This window comes from Hyaena hyaena, unplaced genomic scaffold (assembly GCF_003009895.1).
Source record: "Hyaena hyaena isolate Hyena2069 unplaced genomic scaffold, ASM300989v1 scaffold_116, whole genome shotgun sequence".
NCBI classification, from domain to species: Eukaryota; Metazoa; Chordata; class Mammalia; order Carnivora; family Hyaenidae; genus Hyaena; species Hyaena hyaena.
In genome coordinates, this window is record NW_024080748.1 from 2,644,619 (window position 1) to 2,660,155 (window position 15,537).

The following is a 15,537-nucleotide window of genomic DNA, read 5'->3' on the forward strand; positions in this document are numbered from 1 at the left end:
CAGTCTTTGCCTCTACAATTAAAAATAAATAAATAATTTTTAAAATCTTCAAAACATAAAAAAATAAAATATTGAAGATATGCCATGACAAGGACATTAGAATCACTCAGTAATATATCTGTTAATATATCTGTCATTTGAGGGGGTGGGGGATGGGAGTGGGTTGGCGTTGGATAAATGAAATAGGTGGCATTTGCATTTGCCTCAGCTTTGGTGCTTAAACACGTTGAGAACGAAGTAGTTTCCAAGTGTCTCCTTACTAGAAGCTTAAGTCTTTGCTTACATTTTAGTACTGCAGTTTTAAAATTAGCACGAAAAATTAAACCCACTCTTTTTCTGATCCTACTTTTGCATTGCAAGGGCCTTCTCCTCTCCCCTTAATTAAGTCAAAGGAAACAATTTCCTTTCTGTCCCAGAGACCAGCTCTCTTCCAGAGGGTGTTGGCAGCTTTGTTAGACTGGCTTGTCCAATTGTCCTTCCGTGACCCACAGTGAAGTTTAATCATCTGACTTCTAAGAGGCCCGGCACTGAAGGCATGCTTTGACAGGTTTGTCTAGAAACTCCGTTTAGATCCTCATGACCGTAGAGTGTACATGCATCCTGCCCCATTGCCGGAGGGCGGTGGGCACTGTGAAAGCACATGTTGTTTGGGGTCTCGGACGCTGGTGAAAGGCTCCACTGCAGGGACTTTCATCAGCCCACCTCATTTTCTTTTCACCGTACGCAACAAAGGATGTGTTGACATATACGCTCATACAGTTATATTGATATTGGCAAGGAATTGTATACGTGCGTATATTTATTTCTTTCATTCCACTTTCTTTGCTATTTTCCCATTTAAATCAAAAGTGTATCCAGAACATACAGAGAGGTGGACACGTCTTTGAAGAAAAAATAATCACCTAGGCTTGATTTTTTTCCCCCTTCTGTTTTGTACTACTTTTATTTCTTGCAGCTGAGTATTTTTTTGTTGTTCTTTTGTTTTGTCTTTTAATGTCATGCCCCATTAGAAGTGCACTGAGCCAAATCAGGTCAGTACAGATTTCTTCCCCTTCCCGTCCACCCCTCCTCCCCCAGTCCTTGACGGAAGGTGATTTCTTCTGCTGCCAGAGGAAGTCAGTTTGTGTTACTTACGCAGGTCACACTGAACTGTGCACTTTGGGAATGGGGAGCCACCTTCTCCTCCTTCCGAAGGCAACTCACAAGGCCACTTTCACTTGTTCTACATTGTCGTCTGGTTTTTAAAGAAGGGATCTGTTAACTAAGCCTTGGCTTCAAAATCTGGTGTATCTGTTCTAACAGGTCCTGTGAGATTCCATAGCCTTTTCATAGCTGGTGTCAGTCATATGGGATGCACTCTTCTTGTCTACAGAGTCCCTCTTGAGGGGCAGGAGGCCCTCACAGGTCTCTCCTGGCCTGAGCGATGGTGAGGCTCTCTTACAGGTCTGTTGGTTCCCCCAAAGGTCTGAGACAACTCAGACAGGCTTCAGACAAGTGGTGCATTCTGAAAAGTCTGAAGAAGGAATTCTTGATGAGAAAATGCTCTCCCAAACTGGAGCCTTGAATGATGGAGGTTTTGAAAAGTCAGTGTTCGGGGCAACTGGGTGGCTTAGCCGGTTGGGCGTCCAACTTTCGCTTAGGTCATGATCTCGCAGTTCGTGGGTTCAGGCCCCGCGTCGGGCTCTGTGCTGACTGCCAGCTCAGAGCCTGGAGCCTGTTTCAGTCTGTGACTCCCTCTCTCTCTGACCCTCCCCTGCTCACACTGTCTCTCTCTTTCTCTCCTAGAAATAAATAAAACATTTAAAAAAAAAAAAAAGAAAGAAAGAAAAGTCAGTGTTCTCTTTGACACAGAAGCCAGAGTTTGCAGGTCATTTGCTTTGTACTTTCATAGCTCTCCTGGCTCGCAGCAAGTGGCTCCCATGCCCTCGCTGACTGAGCCCCGGTCCCCCAGCTGCCTGGCAACAGTGAACTACCTACCATTCTCCTAACGTACCCTGTTCTCCTTTTCTCTCTGCTTCTGTACGTGATACCAGTGTGCCTAGACGGATCCTCCTCCTCTGGCTGGCAAACTCCTATGAACCCTTTAAGGGCCAGCTTAAATAGCTCCTCTGTGACTCCTCCTCACGCCCCTCAACCCCTGTGCTCTGAGCCTGTCCTACATCCATTTGTAATACTGCCCTTCATCTAGGGGCGCCTGGGTGGCTAAGTCGGCTAAGCGTCTGACTTTGGCTCAGGTCATGATCTCATGGTTCATAGGTTCAAGCCCCACATCAGGCTCAGTGCTGACAGCTCAGAGTGTGGAGCCTGCTTCAGATTCTGTGTCTCCCTGTATCTCTCTGCCCCTCCCCAGCTTGCTCTCTCTCTCTCTCTCTCTTTCTCTCTCTCTCTCTGTCTCAAAAATAAATAAACACCCCCCACCCCCCAAAATACTGGTCTTTATCTGTACAATGCCTGGGTCCCCTGTAACTTTTGAGCTTTACCAGGGCAAGAACTAGGTTTTTCCACCTCTGTAACCCCCACCTGGTACAGAGCCTGGTACCTAACAATTGTGGGATTGAAAAGTGAGAAGGGGATACACAGTCACTCCTCTGTGATATGGGCAATCACTGCTGTTGACAGTCATGGCTAATAAATTTGAAGTGCCCCCAACGTACCAGGCACCGGGCTTTGCGGGCCCTGGTGCCTTTAACTCACTGCAGCCTTGTGAGGTTAATCTGTAGTTTCACCTATCTTGTAGCTGAGGACATGAAACTTGTAAGAATTACACTAAGAAGCGTGACAAAGCTGGGATTTGAACTCACCTACCTGCACTGTGATCCTGACCACAATTTCATTTTCCTCATCTGAAAAACAGATAATACACTTGATGAGCATCTTGAAGGTACAATGTCATCGCTTATGGGAAGCACTTAGCACAGTCCCCAAGTAGTCTCCACATCCATGAGTTTTCATTAGTGGTGATCACTACAAGCTCTCCTAGCTAGCAAAGGATGGAGGAGACATTTGAACCCAGATCTTTCTGGCAACAGAGCCTTAATGCTAACTCTTATGCTCATGGGCCAGTCCAAAGTACCCCAGCCTTGAAAAGAAAACACCTCCCCACACACACCTTGTGTCTTTAGCAGAGGCTCCATCCTGGGGCCCCTGGGGAGGCCGCGGAAGGCGGAGGCAGAACCCCAGCACCCTTCACTGCAGAACTCGAGAGGGTACTGTGGAAATCGTTGAGTTGCTTGGCGACTTAGGACCTCACCAAGCAAACATGAGGATGTTACCAGCACATCATTAGGCTCCGGTGCTAATTATTTATCTCCCCAAAGAGGAGGAACGTTACAGTGTTGGTACTGGGGGATTTAGTCCCTAGATCAGCTGCTTCCTTTCCTTGTGACCTCAGGCAGGCCCTTTCATCTGTACCTGGGTGAGCCTTGCTAAAGCTTCCAAAGATGGGCATGGCCATCGCTTCCCTGCCCCCACCCCCCGGCCTTCAATCACATGAGCCTCCTAAGCCCTACTGGACAAGGGCTGCTGATTCAGATCGATACAGCTGTGATTATTTCACCTGTAACTCCTGCTTTCTTAAGGGAGTAACTTGATGAAGGCAGTTCATATTAATGGATTCAGTAGCCAATTCCTACCCAAATTTGGGTCAAGCCAAAATTACATTTTTCATTAAGAGTAGAAGAGTTGTTTAAGAAAACTATATGGAGCTTTTTATAAAAGAAACTATTGGAGTCAGCGGGTAATAATTTCGAAATAAATTTTATTATTTTTTAATGTTTATTTTAGAGAGAGAGAGGGAGAGGGCACAAGCTTGGGAGAGGCAGGGAGAGAGGGGTCAGAGGAACAGAGGATCCAAAGTGGGCTCTGCACTGACAGCAGCAAGCCCGATACAGGGTTCCTACTCATGAACCTTGAGCTCCCGACCTGAGCTGAAGTCAGACCCTCAACTGACATAGCCACCCAGGCGCCCCAGGAAATAAATATTTTAAATTAGAGTCTTCAGTGTGAGCCAGGTTGTAATGACAGGTGTCTCCAATGCCATGCTGTCTCCTAGTGAGAGCACATATGACAGAATTTTTAAGAATATTCTAAAAGATGTATGATTGAATACATGTTTTTACAAACGTCTGGCAAAAGAAGTAAATTCCCTATTTCCTCATTTCCACCACCCAACTTTCACACACAGTGAATGAAACAGATTCGCAACAAAGCTGGATCGTGGGCTGATTACTTGCATTCAAGGCTCTTTAGTTCTCTGTGCACTTGAGAAGGCAGAGGATCTGATTTATCCTTGCCTTTCCCCTCCTCTCTGCCTAAACGAAGTCAGAATCCCCTTCAGCAGTTGACAGGCAAGGTAGCCATCTCTCCAGGACCCTTTCACCTTCCTAGGTTGTCATTTTCAACCAAACCACGCTCTGCTGGGGTGTTCCTAGGTTGGGGGCCGCGGCACGTCTCGACATGGTCTCTGGAACACTCTCTGGGTCCTGCTCTGCGCCTCCGCAGAAAGCCAGGGGTGTTTACGTGTGGGCCTCGTCTGCACGCCTGGGTGCATGTAATTGGCCATCTGTATGTGTTGTTTCACCAGCAATGAAAATCCAGCAGGGAAATGAGTGCTAAAATTAGTTTGTTTGTCCTTTGATAAGATCCCCGCCGTTGAAAAGTTTTTGTTTCTGTGGCTGGGTGGGCTTTGCTAAACTCAGAATTAACTGCCTTGCTTAATGGTGCAACAGATTGTGTTTTGAAGAGCTTCCCCTGAATTCTCCTTGAAGGGACATTTGATCTAGAAAGTCTAGCCTCTGGCAAAGTCACTGCATTTTGATGTAGGTGCATTGTTTTGTTTTAGTTTTTTTCTCGCTATGCTGGCTGTAGGATGTGTGCAGAGAGCCTACCCCTGGACCCTGGGTCACGTTGAATGGGTGGGTGGATGGATGGACTGATGGACGGGTACACCGGCAGATAAACAGTTTAATTTTCCTTCCTCTGTGTCTTAGATGTCATGTTTGCTGACATTTAAGAGGAAGGAAAGCCTGGGCTTAATCGGTGGAGCATGCGACTCTTGATCTCAGGGTTATGAATTTGAGACCCATGTTGGGGATAGAGGTTACTAAAATAAATAAGGAAATAAACTTTCAAAAGAAAAGAATTTTTGATTTAAAAAAAGAAGAGAGAGAGGAAGAGGTGCCTGTCTGGCTCAGTTGGAAGAGCATGCGACTCTCGATCTCAGGGTTTGAGCCCCATGTTGGGTGTAAAGAGTACTTAAAAAATAAAATCTTGGGTAGGATAGGATAGAACAGAACAGAATAGAATGAGGAAAGAAAACCTGTAATTGGTGTCCTCCCAAAAAGTTTTTGCTAGACCCCATCATGGTCTTCATTCAACAAAAACCGTTTGTCTTAGGCACTTAACATGTGTTAGGCACGTGGGATATAGATTTGAACAAAGTAAGAACAGCTCCTGTCTTCAGGGAGCTCACAGTACAGTGTAGGAGATAAGCACTAAAAGGTGATTACACAAATAATTATTTAACTGTCGCTGTAATCGTTATGTTTTTCTGTTTTTGTTTTATTAAGATACAATTCATAAAATTCACCCTTGTAAAAGCATACAATTTAGTGTGTGCTTTTATTTAGTGGTCTTTAGTATATTCGCAAAGTGGTTTTTTACTCTTAAAATGATACAGTTGAGTGAAAAATTCAGTCTAATCTGTTGTTTTGTTGGCACAACCACAAACAATCGGTTTGACTACTCCAACAGATTTTACATTATGTGGGCCTTGCGTTGTTTGTGATCGTTAACGTCGTAAAGGAGGGGCGGGAGGGGACATGGGAGAAGTCCCAGTGAGACATGGCGTCCTTGAAGCTGCTCTAAGCAAGAATTCTTTTGACGCGTATGGAAGCTTCTTACCCCAGATGCTCCAGTGAGACCTTTCTTCTCTGCCCCCAACTTGAACTTACTGGCTCTGGGCCACCTCCAGAGTATCCTCTAATTCCATTTTTCTGAGTGTGTATCCCAAGAAGGTCCCAAATGAGAAGCAGAAGAAAGTCAAGAATTGACCACCCTCAGGATCTACCCCATATATTCTAAAGCTCAAGTTCCAAAGGCAGTAACACTTTCCATGATGTAGCTCAGCTGACTATTTCAGGAAGATCGCCACTTGTTAGCCTTCTGAGCGTGTGTCATTTCACTTGAAATGTAAGGCGTCTGCATTCTCAGACACCTTGCAGGTTTATCTGATGGGGCCCGTGTAGGAATTAAAGGGATCTGAGTTTGGTTTCTTGCTCTTTCCGAGTTCGGTTTGACTTCCTGTTCTCCTCTGAGGATGCAAGCAGTCTCCCATATGGGGTGTTGGGAAGGAGGCAGGGGAGGTGAGGCAAAGCTGCTTTGTACCTGCACTACCTCCTACTGGCACCTAAGCTCTCGGGAACTGGTTGGCAGGCAGCCATCTATACAGAACCCTGGCTACCCCTTCCCCTGATAACACGGACTTCCTCAAAACATAGCTTTGTGGCCTCACCAAGAGATCTGGAAAGGGGGTAAATGAGAACTAGTGTTATTCAGGGAGTTTTGTGACAGCCCTCTTAAGACATTGGTATCGAAGGTGAAATTCACCATTGTGGGTAGATACTTCAAAATGATGACACCCCTAATAATGGGCATGGTCTTATACACACTGCAGAGCACTTTCATATTTCTTATGTGGCTCATTCTCATGTCTGCCTTGGGAAGCAGGAGAGCTGTGGTATTCCCACAGTTTAGATGAGAGGCTCGGAACCCAGAGAAGTAGCTTGCCCACAACGACAAAGGTGGCTTGGTCTTTTCTTTCCACCTCTTTTAAAAGCTTGCCTACTTTCTCCACTGCACTTTTCTGTAATATTAGTTTCCCCTATGATTTGCTAATGAATGTCAGTTCCACTCACGTTACTTAGGTAAAACACCTGCTTGTATAAATGCTGACATTAAAAAGAATGTCACAAATACATCTGACAGTTAATTTTATTCACTAGTTCCCTTCTGCTGCATAGATTCCTGCGAGTCTGGGTTAATTAAGCTGAGTTCTAATTTTGCTATCAAATGGGTGATCCTTTGTGTTGAATCAACAGCTGAGTTATCATCCTTGGGCTGTGACTAGTGACAGAGCCTCTGGAAAGCCTCAGTTCCTTCCCCCCTTAGAACACAGGGTGGCCATGGAGGGCTTCTGGACATGAACAGCAGGACTGTACACAAATTGTTTCTGACCATACATGTGCCTCATCCTCTGCTCCCATTAAAGGTACATGACCGATGGTGGACTTGGCCTCTATACTCGTCGCCTGAACCGGCTCCCTGATGGGATGGCTGTGGTGCGGGAGACCCTACAAAGAAATACCTCCCTGGGCCTCGGAGATGCTGACAGGTAAGTGTGCTCCACTTGGGGCTGACCGGGCGCAGAGATCCTTCCAGAGTGGCCTGAGAAATGAGGGTGTGATATTGTGAGAGAGTGAATGGGCCCTGCTTTAATGCCTGTGGGGGGTTGGGAGGCCTTGAAGCCGTGTGTGGGCTCAGGAGCTGGCACAGCAGGCAGGAGGTGGTGGCTCAAGGGGGTTCTTGAGTCCTGCTTCTGGTGAGGATAGTGCTTCTGACAGCAGTAATCGACGGAGTTCAGGCTCGGGGAGTTTTCGTTTTTGTTTTGACCGTCGCTCCTGCATCTTTGCTTATTCAACAAGCCCCAGGGATCTGCTCTACTTCTGTTAGCCAGCTTTCTAGGTTTCGTGTCTGGGAACAAAGTCCCTGATGATACACAGGTCTGTGTGCAGGAGGGAGCACTCTTGGCCATGACTGATCAGGCTTCACTGTAGGTCTCCTGTGGCCTGGCGACAGGAACGAGGACTAAAGATGTAGTTTATATACCACATGCTGAGCAGTTGACATTAAAGGGCTTGGCCAGTCTTCATTGCCGCCACCATCTGAGATGAAAAGAGCTTCAGAGAACATTACAGTATAGAGGACTTGGTAATCCTTACTCTGACACAAATGGATTCTATGGCCTTGAGCAATCTATTAAAGTAGAGGTTTGGACCTCATGATTTCCAAGATCCCTTCCAGCTCTGATGTGTGCTATATCTCTAGATTTTAATACCTTTTGCTGATCTGAATGTTGAAGGACTTTACTGGCATACTTGACCTCTTTTCCCACGTAGGGTAAGGAGATGAAACGTAGAATTTAGAGGTGTGTGCTTGAAGTCGCCTTACATTTTTGGATGCTAATCCTCATGGGCCAGAAAAGCCACATAACTTGTAGCACAGACCTGATTTCTTGCTGTTCTCTTTGCTGGATATACTTTTAACAAAGAGCGAAGTGATGTCTGTGGTTCCCTGGCTTCAGAGAAATAGGGCAGCACAGTAAGGAGACAGAGGCTGAAGTTACCCCTAGGAATGGAATTTGCCCAAGAGGGATCTTCATCTTCTCCACTGGGAAGGCTCAGAAGCCAGGGCTGATGTAGAGAACACTGAATTCGTTGTCAGGAACTTGGGATGTGGCCCAGACTGTGCTGCTAATTTGAATATGTCCTTCTCAGAGCCCTCCCCGGTGTCTGCTGCTGATTTATACCACAGCTGACAAAGGCTCTTCACCACAGTGCCAGCTCAAGTCAGCTTTTCTCCTGTCACTAATTCGTTTAAAAGTATTGGTTTGAAAATTCCATAGAAGGACACCTGGATGGCTCAGTCGGCTAAGAGTCCGACTTCAGCTCAGGTCATGATCTCACGGTTCGTGGGTTCGAGCCCTGCTTTGGGCTCTATGCTGACAGCCAGCCCAGAGTCTGGAGCCTGTCTTCAGATTCTGTGTCTCCCTCTCTCTCTGACCCTCCCCTGCTCACGCTGTCTCTATCTCTCCCTCAGAAATAAATAAAACATGTAAAAAAATTTTAAAAACAGAAAGAAAAAAAATTCCATAGAAAGGTGAATCATTTGAGAATTGCTCTTTCTAAGGCTAGAATGCTCTATAACTAAATTCTTTTTTATTTTTTTTTTTTAACATTTATTTTCTTGAGAGAGAGAGAGAGAGCACACAAGCAGAGGAGGGGGAGAGAGAAGAGTGAGACACAGAATCCAAAGCAGGCTCCAGGCTCCGAGCTGTCAGCATAGAGCCTGATGCGGGACTCTAACCCACGAGCTATAAGATCATGCCCTGAGCCAAAGTTGGACGCTTAACCAACTGAGCCACCCAGGCGCCCCTGTAATTAAAATCTTTAGAGGAAATACTGTCAGGGAGAAAATCCATTGTTGTAACACCCCCACTGGATATTTCACAATTTACCCAGTTGTTTTGCTTATTTGTCTTCTCCTGTAAACATGTATCTGGTTAGTGAATCTATTAGCATGAAATTCAGGCTTTACAGGATACATTTTCCCTTGTAGCAAAAGAAAAATCTGTGCGAGGCCGTTTAATTTAATGCTTCGTTGCAGGGTTAATGGAATTATTGTAGATCACAGCTGAGCTCTTTTCTGCTTTGGGGCGAGGCTAGAAAGATGGATAGTGTTGGCCATGTTGTTCTAGTTCAGCCTGTTTGATGGGACCAATTGGACCACAATGTCTTCTGGTTCTCATCAGACTGGACTGCTCAGATGTGATCATTTAAGACCAAATGGATAACTGACCAACTTTTAAAGAAAGATTTCGGGGGCGCCTGGGTGGATCAGTCGGTTAAGTGTCTGACTTTGGCCCAGGACATCGTCTCACAGTTTGTGAGTTCCAGCCCCACATTCGGCTCCCTGCTCTCAGTGCAGAGCCAACTTTAGATCCTCTGTCCTCCTCTCTCTCTGCCCCTCTGCTGCTCACGTGCACTTTGTCTCTGTCTCTCTGTCTCTCTCAAATATAAAGAAACATTAAAAAATACTTAAAAAAAAAAAAAGGAAGAATTCAGATGACTTTTTTTAAAAAGTAAGATTTAATAATGCTTATAAATTTCCTATTTCATGTAAGTTTTGGCCTGTAGGCAGTGAGATATTTTAGGTTGTTCTCAAACAAGTTAAATTTCTTTCATTCTAAATTTATTATAAATGACCACATAAATTCTTCATTTTTGGGTAAGTTGAAATAATAGTAGATTTGTTGCTATAAAGTTCTTCATGTGTGTATCTTCTAAAAACTATATCCTAGATGAGTTTTCCCAAAGTGGAAGGCTAACATTAGTGGTATAAGAAATAATTTATTAATTTCTAAAAAAAAATTTTTAATGTTTTTAATTTATTTCTGATAGAGAGAGATAGCGTGAGCAGAGGACGGTCAGAGAAAGAGGGAGACACAGAATCTGAAGACAAGCTCCAGGCTCTGAGCTAGCTGTCAACACACAGCCCGATGCGGGGCTCGAACTCACGAACTGCGAGATCATGACCTGAGCCCAAGTCAGATGCTTAACCAACTGAGCCACCCAGGTGCCCCGGAAATAATTTTAGATAGTAGAGAGGGAGATACTTATTTTCAACAATTACACTTTAATTGTAATGTTTAAAAAAATCATAACTAATGAATCAAACCCAAGATTTTACAAATATTGTTTAGGGTAAAGAATAGTGTAGGTGTGAGACAGTTGTGAAATATCAAGGAAGATATCACAGATGGTGTGCAGATATTAAAAAAAAAAAATAGTATGCAAATGACTGCAGACTAGGTAACCTGTTCTTGTCCTTTAAATAAGAAATATGTTCTTTAAATTATTTAAATTAGACAAATGAAAAAATGTAAACAAAAAAGTAGCACCTTTCTGGAATTCTTCCCTTTTAACCTAAAAAAAAGAAGGTCCCAGAGCTGAGGTATTTACAGGAAATTCTTTTTTAAAAAGACAGCCTAGGGGTGCCTGGGTGGCTCCATCAGTTAACCATCCAACTCTTGATCTCAGCTCAGGTCTTGATCTCAGGGTCCTGAGTTCAAGCCCTGCTTTGGGCTCTGCACTGGGCATGAAGCCTACTAAAAAATAACAATTAAAAAAGCCCAATTCTTAAGGATTCGTGCATAGGCAGTGGACTCCATGAGTTCCACAAAGAAAGTAGGAAAAGCACTGAGAGATTAGACCTCAGCCAGGGGAAGAAGAGCGTAAGAAGGACAGATCACCTCACTGTACCCACAGGAAAATCATTAACCACAGCAGCACAGCTCTGGAGAGCAGCTATTCCAGGGTAAGGCCCTAAAGAACGCTGACCTGCCCGACAGACCGTGGCTGTTTGCAACAGGATGTGGCTTGGGTATCTTCAGGGCTATTAAAAGTAACTGATAGGAATGTGTACCTTCGGAGCCCGGGAGATAGGGGCCATGTCAGTTTGTGAGTCTTATATGTCACCAGCCGGCTTCTGAGTAATAATAAACGATGATAATAAATCCGCAGTGCCACGTCTGCCCTTGATCTCCTGTCACTATTTGGGGTTACCACCCCTGGGCTCCAGCTTTTACCTGATCGTCGTCAGTGGCTACTTCCAGCAAACGAGAGCCAGCCGGCTGAGGGGGCAGGATCAAAAGGGACAAATGGAGGTAGCTTGTTACAAGTCACGGGCCCCAGATAACAGACAAATAAAGAGAAGTTGGGCATGGAAGTCCCTGAGCTGGCAGCCGGGGAGGAAGGAGAAATACGTCACGGAGAGCCTAGAGACCAGCCTCGAGGACAGTCACGTGGTTTGTTCACTCCTGCCAGTTCCTGCATGCTGTCCCCTCAGAACCCACCAAAAGTTCTTGAGCTCCTGCAAGTTGAGGGCTCTCCAAGCTTAAAGCTCTGCTCTGGGAAAGTTTCCATTCCCAAATAACCTTTCTTTGTCGCTCCAAAGCATTGCTGGGCTCATGGCCCTTTCTTTCTTTCTTTTTTTTTTTAATGTTTTATTTATTTTTGAAAGAGAGACCGAGACACTGTGAGCAGGGGAGGGTCAGAGAGAGAGGGAGTCACAGAATCCGAAGACAGGCTCCAGGCTCTGAGCTGGCAGTCAGCACAGAGCCCGACACGGGTCCCGAACCCACGAACCGAGAGATCATGACCTGAGCTGAAGTCAGACGCTTAACCGACTGAGCCACCCAGGCGCCCCTCGTGGCCCTTTCTGTTATCACCGTGACACTGTCATGTGCAATGGGCTGAAGCCGTTAGAAGCTTCTAAATGCATTCCCTAGTCATGCAGGTGTCACTGAGGGCATCAGGACAGAATCAGGCTCTTTGTGCCCATGTAGATCAGGAGGGCTATGGAATTACCTGGTAACTTTCTTCTAAACCGTTAGAATATTTATTGAACTCCCCTGGTTCTTATTAACTTGAGTACTAAAAATAGCAAAACGCGAAGGCCTGTGTGGTAACAACATCCGCCTGAGACTTGCACAAAACACCAAGAACCTGACCAGGAAGAAGAAACCGTTTTCCTCCCTTCTCATTACAAGGTTTTCATTCCCCCCCCACCCCCCCACCCCACATCCTGAATGTTTTAGGTGTTGAGATTGCACTTTCTGTTAGGATTCAGGGTCACCATACAAACTTGACCGTCTGTATTTGGGGCCCTGGTCGTGGTGCTCTGAGCTGTCCCAGTTTCAGCTTGAATCGAGAGTCCCATGGTGTGAAGATGTAACTATGCAGCCTGGTATTTGACCAGCCTGCCGAGCCAAGCCCTCCTTCTCACCAACAATGTCACAGGATCCCCAAGAGCCCTGGGGCACCACTGGGCTTTGTGATTTGTATCAAACAGGGCGGCCTCCTGGCACCTAATCGTGTATTCACAGATGCAGGCCTGACCTGCAGAGAGGAGTTTAATCCAGGCCAGAGGTCCCCAGGCAGCTGATGGAATTGGTGGGACCCTTACTTGGTGGTGGGTCCCCAACCCAGGTATTTCTTAGTTACAGCCCCTGCTGGGGTATGCAGAAGAGAGGAAGCCCAATGGGAACCACTCCCTCGGCCTCCCTTCCAAGCCCACGGTAGACAGGGTGATGGCCCCAGAGTGTCCACAGCCTAATCCCCAGAACCTGTGGATGTGTTACACCGCGTGGCCGGGAGGGTGTTTAGATAGAGGGGTTACCCTGGATTATCCTAGTGGGCCCAACATGATCGTCAGGTCCTTAAAAGTGGATGAGGGGAGCGAGAGAGGAGGCAGAGCAGTGAGATGTAAGAGGGACCCCACTTGTCCTTGCTGGTTCTGAAGACGGCAGAAGGGGCCACAGCCAAGGAGTGCCCGTGGCCTCTCTAAAGGGGCAAGGAGCAGACATTCTCCCAGAGCCTCCAAAGTGAGTGCAGTCCTACCAGCATCCATTGCTTTCAGTGCACAGGACTCCACTTGGACCTCTGCCTTACAAAAATGTAAGATAGTACATTTAAAAAAATTTTTTTTATTTATTTTTGAGAGAGAGAGAGAGAGACAATGTGAGGAGGGGAGAGTCAGAGAGAGAGGGAGATACAGAATCTGAAACAGGCTCCAGGCTCGGAGCTGGCTGTCAGCACAGAGCCCAACGCGGGGCTCAAACCCATGAACCGTGAACCATGAGATCATGACCTGAGCCAAAGTCAGACGCTTAACCGACTGAGCCACCCAGGCGCCCCTAAGATAGTACACTTTTGTTGTGTGATTTAGTTGTTAAATTTTTTTAAAAAATTTATTTATTTTGAGAGAGATCGAGACAGGATAAGCAGGGGACGGGCAGAGAGAGAAAGGAAGAGAGAAAGAGAGTCCCAACCAGGATCCATATACCAACAGTGCAGAGCCTGATGTGGGACTTGAGCCCGCAAAAGCATGAGGGTATGATCTGAGCTAAAACTAAGAGTCAGACGCTTAACCAACCGAGCCACCCAGGTGCCCCCATTTTTGTTGTTCTTGATTCCATGTGTCTAATAATTTCTTACGGCAGCAATAGAAAACTAATACAGTCCTTTAGCAGATGCCAATAAAAACAGTGATAGTCTCCACTTCCTGTGGGATCGCTATATGCCCCGAACTGTGCCAAGCACCTGACATACACGACATCGTTTCCTCCTAACCCTGAGCCTTTGAGGGGAGGTAGGATCCTGGCTTCACAGACGTGAAGCAGTGGTGCTCTGAGAGCATCAGTAAACGTGCTGAAGGTTACATGCACCCCTGACAGGTGTCCAGGCTGGGATGGAAAGCTGGGCCCCCCAGACCCTCCCAGGTGCTCTAACCACCTAACATTCCTGCCTCTTTAGGGAGCCCTTGATGCAGGTAGTCTTGCTTTCCCTGTCTCCGGGCCCTTATCCTGGGGTCCTCTCTATTTATTTATTGATGTTTGTTTATTTTGAAACAGAGTGGCGGGGAAAGGGCCAGACAGAGCAGGAGAGAGAATCCCAAGCAGGCTCCGCACTGTCAGCACAGAGCCCAGCAAGGGGCTTGAACTCATGAAGCAGGATCATGACCTAAGCTGAAACCGAGAGTCTGACACTTGACCGACTGAGCCACGCAGGCGCCCCCTAGTGTCATCTCTTTAAATGAGCCCCTAGTCACTGAAAATGCAAGCCTTTGAACCTTGAGGAAGAATGTAAAACAATTTGCCTTAAGAGGGAAAGGGGGCTAGTTTATGATTCCTCTCCCCTCCCCCCAGACCACGTTTTTGGTACCTGGACACTGCGGGTGGGCTTGCCCTCACCCCTTTTTCCATCACTGCTCTTAGACCTCAAGGAAGAGGTTCTTTCTTATACAGAACTGACCCAGTTTACTCTGTAGCCTCCTGTGGGTTTGGACTAGTGGTGCCAATTTTTTTTAATCTGACCTCTTGCAGACTTGGATGGTTGGCTAGGGGAGGAATCAACAATTTCAAGAGCCCAGTGAGGGCCGATGCTTCCCTTTAGCAATGTGGGAAATCCAGGGGCCCCGGAGTCAGCAGAGAGTCCACAGATTTGAAAACTTCTCGTTCCTTCCTGACTACCCACTCAGTGGTCCTCAGGAGAGAGACTGCTGAGTCTCTGTACCCAGATCATAGAGGGCGACAGGCCTCCGTGGCTGCACCACAGTTAAGGAACTTCCCCCTTCCGTGTCTGCCTTGCACCGTGAGATCCTGGTCCTGACACCAACACCAGCTGAGGCACAGGCCAGTTTTTCCTTCTCTTACTATTAATCCCACTTCATGCCATCTCTCAGTGTCAGTATTTGAACTCCGTTTCCCCCACAGTCATGCAGTAGCAGTGAGAAAATATAGATCGACACTGCCCAGTGGAAGAGCCTCTAATGGAACGTGGTCACTGGACTGTAACATTAACAAAAATTAAACGGGTTTCTTAGTCGCACTACCCCACATTTTGGGTGTGCTTGCAAATCCCATGTGTTTCCTGGATTCCCTACTGGACAATGTAGACAGAACATTTCCTTCATCATAGAAGGTGTTTTTGGAGAGCATTCATATAAACCACTAGTTATATTTCAGAAGGCAGAAGTGAGGGCGCCTGGGTGGCTCAGTCGGTTGAGCATCTGACTCTTGATTTTGGCTGAGGTCATGGTCTTATGGTTCGTGGCTTCAAGCGCTATGTCAGACTTCATGCTGACAGTATGGAGCCTGCTTAGGATTCTCTCTCTCTCTCTCTCTCTCTCTCTCTCTCTCTC

At 46.3% G+C, this 15,537-nt stretch overlaps 1 protein-coding gene across 5 annotated transcripts in view; it reads left to right on the forward strand.

Moving 5' to 3' along the window:
• NAV2 (neuron navigator 2) overlaps nucleotides 1–15,537 on the forward strand; it is a 399,681-nt gene that overhangs the window by 263,468 nt on the left and 120,676 nt on the right. For all 5 annotated transcript variants that reach the window (XM_039236776.1, XM_039236778.1, XM_039236779.1 and 2 more), the window contains exon 11: nucleotides 7,268–7,390. In XM_039236776.1, the coding sequence (XP_039092707.1) occupies nucleotides 7,268–7,390 (123 nt within the window). The remainder of the gene's footprint in view (nucleotides 1–7,267; nucleotides 7,391–15,537) is intronic.